Genomic DNA, 19,357 nt, shown 5'->3' on the forward strand with positions numbered 1-19,357 from the left:
TACTTACAAAATTGATGCAGCTGTTCAGGTTGGGATCCAGGGCTGGCAGTAACCGTGATCACTGGGCAGTTGTTACCCCCTAGTGTGGAGCACAATATCTGGTGCCTGAAATAAACCTGATCAGGGTTCAGTGACTCCTCAAGGAGGTGCAGGTGAGTCTGAAACAAGTATAGAAATGAAACCTCAATATAAATGAACTGTGTTAGATTTCCTTGCCCATTAATAGATTTATCAATCCTCCTGGAGCCAAATGCTATACTTCAGCTGAGTGAATGGGCTGGTGTAAAAAAAGTTGCATCTGAAGTCCAGTGAGCGGGAGTCTTGGTGTGATTGTTACCTTTGCTACTGTCAGTGGCTCATTATTGAAAACGACTTTCAGTCGTAACTCACACTGCTGATGCGGATAAAGTGTTACAGGCTGCAACAGGAAAATTCTTTGTGTAATGGCCATTGTATGAGACATAAGCTGCTGGTCATTGGTTGACTCACTCTCACATGAGTGACCACTTGGGGAGGCACAGCAGAGCAACTGGTGGCTGCAGAACCGTACCCAGCAAGGGTTAGCACCTTCAGAAAAGGAAACAAAAAGTGGGGGAGAAAACTGGCTAAATTAACATGGATCAGGAAGACTAACTGAACTACTGTTGCTGACTGAAGATTGCCAGAGGACTTGCCCCGGTTATGTCTTTTGGATGAGATGTTAAACCGAAGCCCCATTTGCAGACTCAGGTGGATGTAAAAGATCCCATGGCACTATTCGAAGAAGAGTGGGAGCCTTCTCCGATGCCCTGGCTACAAATTATCCCTCAACTAATACCAGCAAGAACCGGTCATTTATCTTGCTGCTATTGTGGGACTTTGCTGTGCACAAATTGGCTGCCATGTTTCTCTATGACTGTCACTACACTTCAAAAGTACTTAATTGGCTGTGAATGCTTTGGGATGTCCTAAAGTCATGAAATATGCTATATAATTGCAAGTTCTTTCTTTCTTTACTGATTGAACTTGGGGAGGGAGGGGAGCTGTGCACTGTGTTGACACTGGTATCACTCTTGCCCCAGCACCAGGTGAGTCTAAATACAAGCCTTATTTCCAGTTAGAGATCTGCAATGTTGCGTCACTTCATTTTACAGTCACCCATAAAATTATTTAGAAAGAAATGAAAGGACCAGCTTCAATATCCTGAATATATTAGCACTGCACAGCACAAGGGATTCAGAATAATTTGTCACCATGAACTGGAACAAACTAAAATGTCCTTTTAGTCACATAAATTTTTTATTGTGAAACAAACACAGATTAAGATTTCATTCAAATATCATTTTACTTGGAAGAACGAAATCCAATTTTATTTTGCAGTGAAATGTAATCTAAAATACACCTGTAACAAATTCTTTTGTAAAAATAATGGCTGCTCTCACATTGTTCTGGCTCACTTTCCAAATGATTAAAAATCCTTCGTGTCACTCAGTGCTCAATGTACTTAAGAGATAGCTGATGGAAATTTGATTTTCACAGAGCATCATTTTAAAGCATCATGCTAAAGCCACAGCTTGGTGGCTGGGGGAGAGGTGTCAGACCTGAGTACAGTTGCTAGAATTGATGTCTGAGCCTTAGGACCAAAGGAAGAATCTAAAAATTCAACAGAAATGAGCCAGCTATGAGTTCACTGTCGGACCCAGCGGTCTGCTGGCTGTTGCCATTCCGGGGGTTAAGAATTTCCCTTAAAATGTGTTTATGATTTTGCGAGAATGGACCATGTGTTCATGAATGCATTTAACAATGTTGATACACAAGTGACCAGAGTAATTCCTACCTCCCACAAAGCTCTTGCTGAATAGCCTAGGCATATGTCAGCATTCCAGAAGGATCTAATTCCAAAGTATGAAGAATATATAAAAGTAAAAAAAAAACTGGAATTAAACAATACACTGGGAGCCTGGCTCCAGTGCGTCACAGATTACCAACTGTTAAGTGATATCACAATGGCCAGGGCAGCAACGCAGAGACATTGATGTCGGGGTGACTGGCAGCCAGTGAAGCTGATGCTGGAATATGTTTGAATTTCGCTCTTGCAGTTTATGACACCAGCAAACTTAATTATTGCTTTCCACAACAAAGTAATTTATATCTTGTTAGTGAAAATTTATTTCCATTTTCTAATTTGATGTTTTACCATACAGCGTGACCCATCTAATATGGTTATAGGACTTTCTTGTCTGGCCACAATACACAAGTGGACTGTTCTGTAGATATGGTCACTGGGTTTTATTGCAGTACTTTTTGACGTTATAAAAAAGTCACAAACCATTAGTGTTGAGTAGGTGTGTGGGTAGTGGTATGCCAAGTAGCAGACATCCTTCGAGTGCAGGAATGTGATGGTGAAGGTCAAGGTGTAGTAGGATGTTTCCTTCTGTCCTCTTGCAGCTGCACCATATGTGCAATAATGATTTCTGAGGAAACAGAATAATGTTCAGCTTTATCAGTGCAAAGAATCCATTTGTTCTACTTTGTCAAATATTCTTTCAAATAATATTACAGGCAAAATGATTAATTACACTTGACAGGCATGTACATTTCACAGATATGTATATTTCATTGGTATCCATGTACATTTTGTACCTATGCACATTTCACTGGTATGTACATTATATAGGTATATACATTTCACACATGTCACTTACACATGTATGAACATTTTATATGTTCATTACACAACCGTACATGTCAGACCTATGCAGATTTCACATTTATAATTTTACATGGATTTACATTACACAGGCATGTATGTTACACGTGTATGTATGGTACTCATGTGTAGAATACACAGTGTAGTCGTTATTGCATTGACTAGTAACCCAGAGGTTATGAGTTCAAGTCGCACCATGGCAAGTTGTGAAACTCATTAAATCTAGTAATGGGCTGGCACCAGAAAAAAATGACCATGAAAGCTGTCAGATTGTTCTAGAAACCTAACTGGTTCACTAAAGTCCTTCACGTAAAGGAATCTGCCACCCCTACCCAGTCTGGCCTACAGCTGACTCCAGTCAAACATTATGTGGTTGATTCTTAATGCCCTCTTTAAGTGGCCTAGCAAGCCACTGAGTTGCACAAAGAATCACTACCAAGAAAGCAGCTCACCAACCACCTTCTCAAGATATTGGTTGGGTAGCCTTGCTAGCATCACCCACATCTCGAGAACAAATAAAAAACACATCACACCTATGAACATTACCCAGATATGTCCAATTCACAGGTATGTACTAAAAGGTGTGTACATTACACAGACATGTACATCACATAAATATATACATTTCACAGGTACGCACATCACATATGCATTCACATTGCAGACATGTAGTTAACACATTAGCTAAATTAAAGTGCTAACTCTTACTGCATTTTGTTCGAGTAAATATTAATTTCACTTTCTAAAATGTTAAACTGTAACTGTTTAAAAAGCAGTTCTATTTAAAAAAATTAAATTGGCATAAGCAATTCTAAAAAAAATGAAATTCTGAAAAAAGTGGCAGCTACAGGATCATTTCAAGTGTTGCATTTTGAGAGATCACCACATTAAAACCCTGCGTGATCCAAGGTTATCAGATGCCTGTAATTGATGATGCGCATAGAAAGCAAACCAAAACCTTTCATTATGCCTCCAGAGCCAGTGACAATGTGAAAAATAATTAAATATCCCAATTCTCTTACAGAAGGTATTAAACCATAACAGTGCTGCACCATTCTTTTAAAATACTTTCATTAAATGTTAAGGATATTTCATATCTAATGGGCCTGATCACAGTAGACATTGAGCAGATTAAGATGATTTAGAACATGCCATATGTTTAAAACCTGTAGCATCAGTTAAAATGAAAGAAACATTACAACATAAAATCAAACATCTCTCAATTCCTGACTCATGGGATTTCCGGGATCATTTTACAGAGGCAATCAGAGATAGCAATTTGAAATGAATTCTCCACCTTTCCTCACTCACCCAGAGATGCCCTTTCCTGCTTTTGCTCATTTTTACATTCCAGGCTGGAAACTAGTCACCAATATTAGTAGATGAACGCTGGGTGTGGTCAGTTGACAACCTTGTCTGTCATTTTTACAAAAGTGTTAACCCATTTAAAATAAACAGGTTAGCAGCTCCATTAAAAATGGCAAAGGAATATCTCACAAACACATTAAATGTTCGTCCACTAAAACTGTCAACTGTAATTTCAAGGCTTGTGTTGTTCTCACCCTGTGCCACCATCTGCAGAATGCCTTTGTTTGATTATACACTCCTCACCCTGTTCCACGCCATGGGTTAGTCCGGTAACAACTATGGTTACAATCATTTGTGGCTCAAGAAAGTGCTCTATTGTTTTGCTGCTAGATTAGTTTCTATCCATCTCAATGGAGCAAACAGCGGCTGGTCATCCAAATCTAGAAGATGATACACAGCAGCCATATTGAAAGCTGCAAAGTGTACAACTGTTGGTAACTTTACACCAAATTACCAACGTGTGAGAAATGAAGCTCCAGGTTTTATGCTTCTTCTGCAGCTATTAATATCAATTCGTATTTCCAGTGTTGATTTAACACATTCCCGCTGTGGAATTCAAAACACCAATTCAGCTTATTGGGGTGGAGTGAACGAACTTAACTCACACTGCATACTGCATATTTCAAATTTTAAACTGGCAGAGCCCTCTAGCACTAGAAATCACAATCCAAATAGGTTGTGCGTGTCAAATATTTTCTGTTAGCTAGATACAAAATGAGTTTGCACTGCCTAGCAATGGGTGAAAAGACAATTTGCTGTCATCTGAAAAAATTCTCATTGTAGTATGAGGCAATTTGTGCAACAAACACTGTACTGCATTATAGCAACAATTTTACTGAATGGATAAATTGGAAATGGATGCAAGTAAAATGCTTATGTAAAGAAAATAACTTCTCTATTGCAATTGGCACCAGCCACGCAACCCTGTGATGGCCAAAGGATCCACAGGAGAAAAGAACCAGATTACTGAATGTTTCAGAAATGGTTATAGTTACACACGGGGAAGAGAACAGGCAAAACGCTGAAGGTTTGAACTCTATGTATGAAATGAGATTGGAAACTGACCTGAAAGGGAAAACACTGCAAAGAGAAGTGAGAAAAATAAACTTTTTACTTTAAAGACTACATAAATATTACAAGTAAAGTACCCATTTGTACTATAAATCTATTATATATTAATATAAAACTCATTACAACCTTAGGTAGTATTTGTAAAGAAAAAAAAAACTTTATAAAAATGTCCCTGTGTGCAATATTTACAATGCCAGTGGTACAGTTCACGACTGGGATAGGGAGGATTTTCCTAATCCTTGCCCCAAGGGAACACCCAGTTTCCAAGAAGCAAAGGTCAGAAAAAAAGGGACAGAAAAAACGAGACAGAGACCTGTAGAACTAGGTCTTCGCCCCTTTAACATTGCCCCAGGATTTCGAAAGCTTTCCTGAGGTGGAGGAGCTTGGCCTGTGCCTAAAGTAGGTGCTTGCCAATTGCTGGCATTCAAATGGGTGGGAGGGGGCATTTCAGCCTCCCCATTTCTTTGATTGAATGTTGATTGGGCACCCCACAACAGAAGCACCCAGACAACATTGTACTGTGGCCTGCCCCTGGACTCCTATTGACTGGAGGGTCTACAGGGGTCCCGTCGTCAGGCCAAAGACTTGAGAGGAGGACTCCTTTGAGAGCTTTTACTCCGCAGGATGCCTTAGTCCAATCTCCATCCAGTCCTGACACACAACTACAGGCCTCAGGAACCTGCTAGCTACAGCTCACTTTCCTGCCCTTTGTATCACCAGGGGTGGGCCTGCATCAGGGATTTGCCTGGGACAGGAAATCTTGGTGATCTGAGAACTGGGCAGAAGCAGCACACTGCAGTCATAGGCTCTTGTCTAGGACTGGGGAAGGGAGGGGGAATCTGCCCTAATATGTACATCAAATGATGTAAAGTATACTGTTTAATTTATTGTACAACATATGATCTTTGTTGTGAATCGATTTATAGAATATTGATAACGGAGCTTTGAGAGAACCCATTGCTCAAAGGATTTTCTACGGTGATGCTCTGGCTGAAGGACAAACCTTTGCGATAGGAGCACTGGCTGGTTTTGCACTAGTGTGGTGAGCAGATTAACTAGAAAGCCAACCTGCTCCACCAGCTGTATCAGCTCAATGACATCGTATTAGCTGATCTCCTGTGGCGGTGCTGATAGCAAATCAGATGATACGCTGTTTGAAAAAGACAGCAGCGGTATAGGATTTAATGCTGCTGATAAAGTTACATCCCTATAGGGCTGTAAAATGCATTGGTGAGGCAAATGAATGATAAGGTCATTGAGAGTTTAATTGCCATTCAGACTACAGGACACAACCTTGGTTTTGTTCGTATTTTTTGAAGTGCGATTGCTAAAGTCAATTAAGAGGATGCGGGCATTCTGCATTTTCTGTTCTTGGGGAGCTTCTCTGTATATGGCAAATGATTGTCTTTTTTTCCTCTTGAAATGTGACACACAAATTCAAAAATAATATTTAAAGCATGTCAAACTGAAATGCACACTATATGTACCATTTTTATTATATTATAAATAGATTGTGCAAATTTTCCAGGTCAGTGTATGTCTTGATACTTCCAGCCTGCACATTGTCCTTGGCCAGATGAAACTGATATCTATTGCCTTAAGGCTCTGCGTGCTATTGAAGTGACAGCATCTATATTTCTTGAGGCACCAGTGTGGAATATGGACCCTGGCTGGTGCATCTTTGGTGGCTGCTATTGGTTCCCCATCACCTGGGGACTCAACACTCTCTTGGATCTCCTTGTTTTTCTCCTTCCAGATGGTAACTCTCTAAGGGTCGGATTAATCAAACCTGGGTGAATGTAACTCATCTGTGGAAACACCAACAACATAGTTGTAAGATTAAGCCTTTTACGTGTCATTTTTTTCAGTATATACAACTTACGCTTAGATTAGGTATTTTTAACATAGAAAACATAAATCACTCATGATTAGGTTAGGCATCTTAATACATATAACCTGCTCACTCTTATAGAAATTAGATGAAGCATTATCACAAACAGCTAAAAAGATAAATGGTCAAATTAAACTACCCATAAGGCAGAGGGATATAGTTAACAAAGGATGCTACTGAAACTTGTTTTTACAGCAGTCTGTTCAAGGACGGGACGAAGGTTCTGAGGGACACTGATAAGGGAGGCCTACATGTTCTATAGTCTGGAACAAGTGAGATAAAAGACAGGCAGCTGTGGACAACCCACTCTAACATACATGACAGGCTTGCTATAAGATAGTGTGTTTAAACTCTTGAATTCTTGTAGAAGTTCAGGACACAGGTTAGGCCACAGCAGGAGTACTGTGTGCAGTTCTGGTCGCCACACTACAGGAAGGATGTGATCGCTTTGGAGAGGGTGCAGAGGAGATTCACCAGGATGTTACCAGGGCTGGAGCGCTTCAGCTATGAAGAGAGACTGGGAAGATTGGGTTTGTTTTCCTTGGAGCAGAGGAGGCTGAGGGGGGACATGATTGAGGTGTACAAAATTATGAGGGGCACAGATAGGATGGATACTAAGGAGCTTTTTCCCTTCGTTGAGGGTTCTATAACAAGGGGACATAGATTCAAGGTAAAAGGCGGGAGGTTTAGAGGGGATTTGAGAAAGAACTTTTTCACCCAGAGGGTGGTTGGAGTCTGGAACTCACTGCCTGAAAGGGTTGTGGAGGCAGGAACCCTCACAACATTCAAGAAGCATTTGGATGAGCACTTGAAATGCCATAGCATACAAGGCTACGGACCAAATGCTGGAATATGGGATTAGAGTAGACAGGGCTGATGGCCGGCGCGGACACGATGGGCCGAAGGGCCTCTATCCGTGCTGTATGACTCTATGACTCTATGAGATCTATGAGGTGACGTAACTCTACCCGAGGAAAGAATGGGGTAATTGTCGTTTCTTTTCTAGTATGCTGTTGCTCGAACGTTGTGTATACTATACCTATGTTAAGACTTGTCATACAATAAACAGTCAAGTTGCAACCATATTTGGTGTCAGATTCAAATTTTCTATTAATTGTTCTGAACTACACATGCAATGGAAGTACAGATCTACTCAGACACCAGAGTGGCACAAAATAATTGATTCTGTTCCAGTATAGAAGAGTAATGTACAGGACATTATGCATGTGAGTTCAAGTTTTTGCAAAACATTTTTTGAGAAAGAAATTAAAGATAGTATTGTGAGCACTGCTTTCACACTATTACCATATAGGACATGTTAAAAATGAAACTATCTGGCACTTACAAGATTGTTTTGAGCCTGAGGACATGTAGTCTCCTTTGCGGAGTAGATTGACATATTTTCAAATCATCCACTCATGGCAAATAACTTTTTTTGGGGTCGTCATAGTTTCCTTACTGTGATGTGGCTGTTTATTGTACTCAGTTTTCAACTTTGACAGAGTTTAGGAAATCATCAATATGCTTACAATGATTTTATGCCTTGTTTGGAATGTATCTAACTGTGCAGCATTAGCTGTAACCATATGCAAAGCTGTATGAAGCATTTTAAAATCTAGTTTGCAAATAGATCCTAACATTAGTTAGGAACGCAGTTCATTTAATGAGTTAAATCTTTTCAGGCCAATACTTTCTCCTATGAGTGATTGAGGATTTGCCAAAAGATGTGACTTTGTCTTGCAAGGGCCTGTTTAAAGGATAGGGTGAAAAGGCATTTTTAAGAGGGCAACTCCACCCTAATTATAGTTCTGGAGCAGCTGAAATGTCACATTTTGTTGCAACAAATATACTTTCATCCAAGTGAGCAATTTTCATAGTGTCAGAAAAGACATACATAGTCACATAGGTTTTAAAATAATACAGTGAATACACTGTAGTCTTCCTTGAGCCAATTACCTGGGAATTTGGAAATGTACATGCATCACCCACAGTGAGACAGTCAAATGTGTTTTCACAGCATCCCAACAAGGTCTGGAGATTGCTTCACTTAGTTCCTGCCAAGGTTAGACATGGGTCTTGCTGTATTCCTTAAATAAAGACTGGGAATGATATGGCCACCTTCACTTTTCTATAAAGGAATCAAGTTTATTGATGGAGTCACACACAAACAAGATTTAAGATATTTCGTAACTCTCACAGATGCAGATGGGAGGTTAATGGCTCTAGTTCATAAGGTTCCAGATCGAAGTCAGTGATCTCCATCACTGAAATTGCTTCAGTCACAGGTAGAACAAAACATACAGGAAGTGATTTAATACATCCTGGAACAATGACATAATTTCTTCAGAAAAGTGTTCATAAGGCATGATTTCTTTTTTGAAGCCCAGGTGACCTCATTAGATGTTTTTGATTAAGTTACTGACCTTATGGATAAGAATAAGACAATTATGTTATTTCCTTGTATTTTCAGAAGACATTTGGCAATGTCCCACATAAAGCTGACTGCACAAGGGTCAGGCCCATGCGATAGATGGAAATACATTAAGTTGGATAAAAGAATGATTAGTTGAAAGAAAACAACAAGGAATAGTAAAAGGGAAAACATCAGGCTTGGAGTTGGTTGTTATTAGTGTGCTGCAAGGATCAGCATTGGAAGCAATGTTGTTTATTATTTTTTATCAATGGCATTAAAACAGGTGCAGTGATTTATAGACAGATGTGACTTGTAATCCATATTTTCAGTCATCATGCTATTGTTTGTCTGCAGAGTGCAGGATGATCCACAATGACCCTATCGAATGTGACCCTGGGAGACTAAGAATCACAGGTGCTGCAGTTCTCGAGATTGACAGGCAAGTCCACTGATTTCCTGCAGCTTCATCACCAGAATGATCCATCAGAGCTCAAGATAAAAAAGACAAGAATCTCTGAAATCCGGTGTCCCTGTTCCAAGATGTGACTGACAGATGTGCAGTCCTCAAGCAGTCAGCGCTAGCATGAGGCATCAGACCTCCCAGTCCCACTCATATGATCCTACTGCAATCAAAATGGGAAGAATGGAACATGCATTCAGCTGGATGTACAGGTGTAATGAGGACCCTCACTTTCTCTCTCCCCAAGCTATCTTTATGATTTTTGATTTTCCATTGTTAACATGTTGGCAGAAACTGACAATTCTAATAAAGGGTCCCCTCTGAATTTTACCTGTCTTTCCTCTCTCAGATTTAGGAGCTTCAGGCTTATGAGTCATGTGCCAATCTCACGTTTCCTGTATGTAAATCTAGAACTTGCTGATCTCACAATTGATTGGACAGCATCGTGTGAATGCTCTCACAGGTGCTGACAGACTTGCTGAGTATTTCCAATATTTTCTATTTTTATTTTAGTTTTGCAGTTTTTCTTTTTCTCTCATACCTGCGGTAGATTCCAATATAAAATGGTTAGCAGTGATAATTCTATTTTAAACTCTATTCCAGTTAAAAATTAGTGCAAGTCCATCTGAAAATCTCCCCAACCTTCAAGCAATAATGTGGATTTCATTCACTTCCACTAGACCCAGCAAAAATATTAATACTTTAATTTTAACTGCTAAAGATTTTCCATTAAAAATCTTTCTTTCCTTTTCTCTGCTCCAGGTTCCTCACACCCTTTAAATCAGAATGGAGGTCACTTTAAGCCTCAAATCTTTCATCAGTAGTCCATTAGTGTGGTACATTCTGGAAAATGCCAGTTTCTCCTCCTGCATAGAACACTTGGCTAAACGAGCTAAAACTGGTTGAAACTGTGACCTTCATTTTGGGAGTTATGACCTCTTCCGTCTGTACTGTTGCTCTGTCACCGTGAGTGCTGCTTATAGTTGCTGCAAGCAGTCTTGATAAAGGAATGCTTACAGAATGACAATTAGGAGAATAAGGTTGTGCCCCAATATTGGCCGCAAAATATGTTTACAAAAGCCATGAGAGAAGCCGGTAGCATCCATACAGAAAAGGCGGGAAATGGGATTAGAGTAGGTAGGTCCGGTGTATAGCTAATGATGACACAAGCATAATGAGCTGAAATGGTCTCTATCCGTGCTTAAATTTCTATTCTGTGACGTAGGTACCACAAGGTGAGTGGGCAGTATCAATTTAATGATCAAAGAGGAGCGGGCAGGGTCCGTACAGTGACCACGGGAGGAATGGGCAGTGTCCGTACAGTGCTGACAGAAACAGACATTCCATGTGACTAAGCTCATTTTCCTAATTCCATACTTGAAATGCTGCTGGAGTTGGGGGTCAAAGTTAATATTAAGGTAGGACCGTCAAGGATCACCAGCCCAGATATCACAATATAATCACGCATAGCCCCAGAGATGACCAGCTGTACTTGAATTTTATTTGTTACTTTGCATCTAGCCCAAACATTATAACAGATAATATAAGAAGGAAATGTACTTGTAGTAGTAGATATCAGAACCCACGCGAACCCAACGTGCTCTTCCACACAAAGCTTCATGGACTGAATACATCACCGGCTGCATGCCTGCAACACAGCACATACAATAGTCCTGTCAATGTTTATTTAAGTTATTACACAAAGTGTATTTGACATCAGTGTTTATCATCTATTAGAGGAGAATTAAATCATATCATTCTGAATTTCTCTAATAGACTACAATCCTTACACTTTCCGTAATCCAGCTTCCTTGCACTTTCAGTAATCCAGCTCCCTCATACTCACAGAAACCCATATCCCTCACACTCGTGGTAATCCAGCCCCCTTGCTCTCTCAGTAATCCTTCACATTTTTGATAATGCTCCTGTACACTCTCAGAACCTAAGTCCCTTCCACTCTCAGTAGCTCTGTTGATTAACAGGGACTTGTAAAGAGTTGATGCTCACTACATAAATACAAGTTCTTCTTTCTTTAACAGTAATGTCTAAGCTAAAGTTTCTTCAGACTCAGTTTGGAGTGCTCAGCCAGGTTTCTTTAAAACGAAAAAACAAACATTTGAAGAACTTCCTTCCAAATTTGCAAAGTCCATGCTACACCAGGTTTTTTTTAAAAACTTCCTGACTCACTTTAAAGCAGAGGGGAAAATGTGAAACTCGAGATTTCTTATTGAGTGATGGATACAAGCGTTACAGTGTCAGACCTTCGATTTGTGTTAATATCTGGAACATACACAATCACTTTAGTCCAGTCATTGGCATAAGTACTACAGATGTCTCTATAAAATGTTATGTTAAGAGTTCCTACTTCAAATTTGTGAGCAAACACTTTTGCAGATATCACACTGTTGCCTTGTTCTGAAAACATAGTATTGCTGAAACATCTTATTTTATGGAGAATCTTGAAATTCAACAGTTTATTCCTGGTTCTGGTGGTGCTACACTAATTGTCACCCACATTAATATAGCTACGTCACATCTGTGAAACCCATTTAAAGTATAAATGATTCAATTTGGTATTAAATTTGGTTTAACATTTAAACTATGGAATTTGTTCTCAACGGTTGAATTACATGAATATAAATTCACTTCAGCAACAAGATCCCCTCAAGCTGCTGAATTATGAAACTGCTGTAAAACTAGACACAGTGTGAAATATGAAAACATGAAGGAAAGTGTCTAAAACCATATTAAACTGCAGCACACTGCGCACAGATCAACAATGTGTTTTATTTATGGGAAAGTGCAGGTGGTGTATTGAGTGTCTCAGTGTTACAGTGTATAAATATTTATCATCATAATTCATCTTGAACTATAAGTTCAAAGAAAGTATAATACGTGCAAGCATATGAATCAAAAAAATATGCATCTTACACAGAATACTTACAACAGCAAAACTATGGGGAATATAAACTGCACATGACATGTACCTAAAGCCACAGTACATAAAGCTGCAGTACCCAGACTATCAATTTGACCAAAGGAACAGAACCTGTTCAAAAAAGCTTCTAATATGTATGAAAGTGAGTATGAGAATGTATAGATGCTCCTTCAATGTTTCGATTAAGCACAACTGGTTAGAACCTTGCTGGGCTGCAAAATCATTGGGGATAGAACAACCTCATTCAGCAACTAGGCTTTTGGGTGTGGTTCTATTTGGAGCCGAGGGCTATGCTTCATTAAAGAGTACAGCCTGAGCAGTATGAATGGAGATGGTAAAGACTCATCAATACAGTTTCACCTGTGCCTTAGAGCAGGTGAGAAAGAATTTTTTTAGCCTATGCAAGGTCGCCAGGGTGCAAACATATGTTAACACCTTAATAGATGGTCTTGCCCAAACTTCTTTACTGGTCCCCACTGCAAACTTGATACAGTCTTGCATTTACATAGTGCCTTTAATGTAGAAAAACGTCCCACGGCACTTAACATAGAAGGAGAATGCAGGGAACTTTGCCCATGGTTGATCTTTGTACAAGCACAGGCATGCTCATTTTCTTCCATTTCAGTGTGCCATGTTATCACATCACAATACTCTTTGTATTGGCCATTAATTGTGCCAAGTATTAATCTCCAAGAACTATGCCAGCACAAAGTTCCATAGAGCTGTGTATTCACAAACTCACATAGATGGCTGATGTCTTGGGCACTTTGGTAGAACTCATCTTCTCTCACAATCTTCTTTCTCACATATGTCCCAATCATGTCTGTTTTTCAAGAGCAGGCTGCACATAACAGGAGGTAGCACTTACAGGCAGCAGAGAGGGTCACCAAAGCTACAACCCTTGACTCTGTGAGGAGAAGACCATCAAAATTATGGGCATGAAGGCAGTAGAGGGAATAAAAGATGATGAATTTGGTAGCCTCTCCTAAGTTCATGGCTACTATCTTTGCTTTCCATTGCTTATCTTCTTATTTACTCACTCACTTATTCCATCAAATAGGCCCACATTGTAGAATTTCAGTGTAACACAATATAATCCCATGCCATTGCAACTATATTTCAAGGAGTTTCTTATTGCAAGCATTGTAAAGTATGCAATTCTGTTCCATTAGGTGCCCATGGGGAAGTGGCAGCTGAACCAAGTATACAACCTCAACCAAGCACCTCACACTCTGTATCATCCACTCCTACGGTGACTTGCAGGAGGGAGCACTTGGTGAAGCACTAATCATGAAGGACAAGGAGAAAGTTCAAGTGAAACTGCAGGAGATGCAACTTATAGGCAGAATAGCTGGCTCAAGACCTCCATCAGCTGCTGTACCCAGGGATTAGGTCCTCACAGTGTCTGCATACAAAGGTTCTTTGGTAAATCAATGTCAACCCTTCATGGAGCTATTTGAGATTGTGCAGTTTGGGACATCCATGTAGGAGTCCACAACTCAAATCTGTTCAGTGCTGCATGGGCATGTAACCAAGCTCCAGTACACCATGGGAATATGGACAGTCTGAGGTTTTCAGCAATGCAGAATCCCTTGGCCAAGATTTTAAGCCCAGGATTAACTTCCCTCTCAGATGCTTTGACTAGTGCTATGGAGACCTTGAGCTTCAATCTGTAGGATTCAATCTGGATTGATGAGTTGGGGTATCAAATTGAGACAACCGTAACACAGGGCTTCAATTATCTCATTGCTGCCCAGAAGTGTGTTCCTACCCAGATCTCTGCTTATTACTCAACAGCAGAGGAATGATAGGAGGTAGCATGGATCTTGAGGATATCTCTCAGGATAATGCCATATCCCAACCTGGCTACCGCCAAACTTAAATGACTACAGAAGAGTCACCGATCGTACAAGACCAGGCAGCCACTTCAACACGAGTACTGGCACCTTTACTTGCAGTGTATCTTCGGACCCAGCAGGAAAGATTGGGCCACCTCCATCCTAAGAGGCTAGCACTGACATCAGCAGCCAACCATCTCACCTCCTTCTGCCATAGAGGGAATACATTGAAGAAAACAAGGTTAGAAAGTGGAAGATACATAATCACATACTTTGACTAAGGGGAAGCAAAACGTACTGAAGACAGAGAACCATACACTATATGTGAATATGTTGAGAGGTTGATTCACCTGTTGGGGAGAAATTAGGTTGTTTTTTTATGGGTACTGACATACAGTTGGGAACGAGCCTTGGCTCAGTGCAGCATTCCCACCTCTGAGTCAGAAGGTTATGGATTCGAGCCCCACTCCAGACAGCCCCAACGAGCAGAAGATCAGAGCTCTGTCCTCTGAATACTGGATTAACATCCAGAAGGATACTTGTGTCCATTGGAAGCAGAGTGCCCCCTCCATCACATCAGCCCGATACTCCTGGTAAGGGTTGTGAGTCAGGCTAACAACCTGTCTACCTAAAAAGTGTCTCCATTATGCAAACAACCTAGAGCAAGATCTGCTGAATGTAATAGCAGTGGAAGAAATTGGTTGCCTCATGTGCTGCTAGGCATAGAAGAGAAAGATGATGAAGAATAGCTGGGCCAATGTAAGGAAAACTTTATTTGGCATCAAAACTGGCCACACCTGGGAAGCACTATTATTCATCGGCAGCAAAAGGATATTAATGTTGGGCAATTGCATCCTGTCTGATGACTACAGCAATCTGGGCAGCTTGGTTAGCACGCAATTCTTCTGTGATTGGCTTCATTTTCTTCAACTTCTTGCTGCTTCATCACAAGGCCCCTTTCTAAGATAACCTTGTGCAGCACACAGCAGGCAACAATAATCTACAGGCTTTGGCTGAGCTATGTTAAAGCACTCCCCCAATCATTCAAAGCAACAGAATCACTGTTTGAGGCTGCCGAAGGTGCATTGCTCTACAACTCTGGTGGGTGCATTGGCCAGACTGTACCTCTCTTGTTGGATATCTCAATTGTGTCATGAGCCATGGCTGCAGTACATATCCTTGGCTCTCCAAAAGCCATCCTTGGAGTGTTCTTGGCCCTCCAAATAAGGCTGGCACCATTGACTGCCACAGGATGAATGGATTATGGGTTCTGTCAAGGAAATGAGCATTCACATACAAGATTTTCTTCCTGTGATCACACACCACCAATACATTCATTTTTGCATCTGGCTGCTTTCCACAGTTACCTGCTTGACATAACTGTGAACTGAAGGGATGTGATAGAGTTCTCCCACACTTGCCAGGAAGGAGACGAAGTTCAAAGCAGCTGTAACTTTGGCAGCTACTTATAGAGCCATCCAGTGCTAGAACTTATTTTCAAGTCTGATTGGAGGAGTGTGCTGTTTGGTAATGGCTTCCTTTAGGGAACTAAGTCGGTGCTGGCAGGTTTCTTCACAGAGGCCCAGATAAGAGACCCTGGTTTTGTACAGACAAGTATCAGTGTAAGAATATGTCTGAATGATCTCTCTCCACCTCCAGAACCTGCAAATAGAGAGCTATGCCGTAACAATGCCCATACCTGGATGCTAATGAGCTCTCTATCAACAACAGCTGTACGAACAGTCACTGACAAAAGTTGCAGTACAGTTTTAAGAAGCTTTCTGGAAGGGTTTAGTAACTTCCTTTCTCCATAAGATCAAAACAGTGCAGAAACAATTAATTACTAAGAGTTATGGTTGTGTACCTTTAATAACAAGGACCAAACTGAAGGAAACAGTCCTCTCTCGCAACGCCTGGCTTATACAAGAGCTGCTCACACCTCCCAATTGCATTGTGGGAAGAACTTTCATTTACATAAAATTGCAGGCTATAATAAGCCTGGCACAGTGTCTGTGTGCACCGTCTGGTTGCTGAATGGGGGGAATGAAGTGGAAGGGGAAGAGTGCCAGGGTGCCGTGGATGGGACAGCAGAGTGCTGCTGTGAACCAAAGAAAGAATGAGAGAGGAGTGGCAACAGGAGCAGGAAAGGTGCAGATGGAGGAAGGGGAGTGCCCTTGTGAGAAGAATGACTGTTGAAGTAGCCTTTGGAGAAGTGATTCTCTGGTTGGTCTCCTGAATCTGGATGCACCCTAACTTCGGCAGAAGATACATGGAAACCCCGGAAAACTGGAATAATTGAAGTTATGGCAGATGATGGGGAGAACTCTCAGGGAAATTCCACCCCCTCGTTCCTGATCCAACCTCCATAATGACATTTCTCACATGGTTGCAAATTGCTGACCCGATTAAAATATAAACGAAACCTAAAAACATACCACTAAAACCTTGCCCAGTACCACAATGACCAGATTAGCAGGTCCATAGCAATTTGTTTACATCGGGGAAAGCATCACTGGATGGTTACTGACTTAAACTCAACTCACATGGAGGTGTGCACAGTACACAACACCACAAGCAATGGAAGCTATTTTCACCAAACAAGGAATACCTAAATGTCTTTACTGACAATGGTCCACAGTGCTGACCTCAGAGACTTATCAAACAATTGGATTTAATTTATACAAATTCAAATCAAATTACCCATCACTGAATGGACTGATGGAAAGTCAATAGAGACTTAAAAAAATCAGATAAAGAAACCAAGGAGCAGTGGGATATTGTGCATGGGTCTTCTCTCCCACTGGAAAACAGGCTACCACTTATAAAAAGAGACAGAATAGATTGTGAAAGCTGCAGCAGATTATCAAAGTTCTTCCTTCACCTTGCATTTTAAATCCTGTATTACAGGATGGATGTAGTGACCAAGTGTTTGAGTACAGTTTTTAAACAAACAAATCCAACAGCATATGAGAACGGTGAAATCACTTCTGCAGAATTTTAGCAAAATTGCTGGATAAACCTCATTCTCCAACCTTTTTTTGTATTTATTTGTTCATGGGATGTGGGCGTCACTGGCGAGGCCGGCATTTATTGCCCATCCCTAATTGCCCTTGAGAAGGTGGTGGTGAGCCGCCTTCTTGAACCGCTGCAGTTCGTGTGGTGACGGTTCTCCCACGGTGCTGTTAGGAAGGGAGTTCCAGGATTTTGACCCAGCAACGATGAAGGAACGGCGATATATTTCCAAGTCGGGATGGTATGTGACTTGGAGGGGAACGTGCAGATGGTGTTGTTCCCATGTGCCTGCTGCTCTTGTCCTTCTAGGTGGTAGAGGTCACGGGTTTGGGAGGTGCTGTCGAAGAAGCCTTGGCAAGTTGCTGCAGTGCATCCTGTGGATGGTACACACTGCAGCCACTGTGCGCCAGTGGTGAAGGGAGTGAATGTTTAGGGTGGTGGATGGGGTGCCAATCAAGTGGGCTGCTTTATCTTGGATGGTGTCGAGCTTCTTGAGTGTTGTTGGAGCTGCACTCATCCAAGCAAGTGGAGAGTATTCCATCACACTCCTGACTTGTGCCTTGTAGATGGTGGAAAGGCTTTGGGGAGTCAGGAGGTGAGTCACTCGCCGCAGAATACCCAGCCTCTGACCTGCTCTTGTAGCCACAGTATTTATATGCCTGGTCCAGTTAAGTTTCTGGTCAATGGTGACACCCAGAATGTTGATGGTGGGGGATTCGGTGATGGTAATGCCGTTGAATGTCAAGGGGAGGTGGTTAGACTCTCTCTTGTTGGAGATGGTCATTGCCTGGCACTTGTCTGGCGCGAATGTTACTTGCCACTTATGAGCCCAAGCCTGGATGTTGTCCAGGTCTTGCTGCATGCGGGCTCGGACTGCTTCATTATTTGAGGGGTTGCGAATGGAACTGAACACTGTGCAGTCATCAGCGAACATCCCCATTTCTGACCTTATGATGGAGGGAAGGTCATTGATGAAGCAGCTGAAGATGGTTGGGCCTAGGACACTGCCCTGAGGAACTCCTGCAGCAATGTCCTGGGTCTGAGATGATTGGCCTCCAACAACCACTACCATCTTCCTTTGTGCTCGGTATGACACCAGCCACTGGAGAGTTTTCCCCCTGATTCCCATTGACTTCAATTTTACTAGGGCTCCTTGGTGCCACACTCGGTCAAATGCTGCCTTGAGGTCAAGGACAGTCACTCTCACCTCACCTCTGGAATTCAGCTCTTTTGTCCATGTTTGGACCAAGGCTGTAATGAGGTCTGGAGCCGAGTGGTCCTGGCGGAACTCAAACTGAGCATCGGTGAGCAGGTTATTGGTGAGTAAGTGCCGCTTGATAGCACTGTCGACGACACCTTCCATCACTTTGCTGATGATTGAGAGTAGACTGATGGGGCGATAATTGGCCGGATTGGATTTGTCCTGCTTTTTGTGGACAGGACATACCTGGGCAATTTTCTACATTGTCGGGTAGATGCCAGTGTTGTAGGTGCACTGGAACAGCTTGGCTAGAGGTGCAGCTAGTTCTGGAGCACAAGTCTTCAGCACTACAGCTGGGATGTTGTCGGGGCCCATAGCCTTTGCTGTATCCAGTGCACTCAGCCGTTTCTTGATATCACGTGGAGTGAATCGAATTGGCTGAAGACTGACTTCTGTGATGGTGGGGATATCGGGAG

The 19,357-nt window shown here is 41.6% G+C and overlaps 1 protein-coding gene across 1 annotated transcript in view; it reads right to left on the reverse strand.

The window, feature by feature from the left end:
• LOC137301780 (cytosolic carboxypeptidase 4) overlaps positions 1-19,357 on the reverse strand; it is a 166,208-nt gene that overhangs the window by 92,680 nt on the left and 54,171 nt on the right. Inside the window, exons 15-17 of the mRNA XM_067971410.1 lie at positions 11,453-11,540; positions 2,309-2,453; positions 8-158 (exon numbers count right to left, since the gene is read on the reverse strand). Coding sequence (XP_067827511.1) covers positions 8-158; positions 2,309-2,453; positions 11,453-11,540 — 384 coding nt within the window. The remainder of the gene's footprint in view (positions 1-7; positions 159-2,308; positions 2,454-11,452; positions 11,541-19,357) is intronic.

The sequence above is a fragment of the Heptranchias perlo genome, chromosome 34, assembly GCF_035084215.1.
Source record: "Heptranchias perlo isolate sHepPer1 chromosome 34, sHepPer1.hap1, whole genome shotgun sequence".
Taxonomy (NCBI): Eukaryota; Metazoa; Chordata; class Chondrichthyes; order Hexanchiformes; family Hexanchidae; genus Heptranchias; species Heptranchias perlo.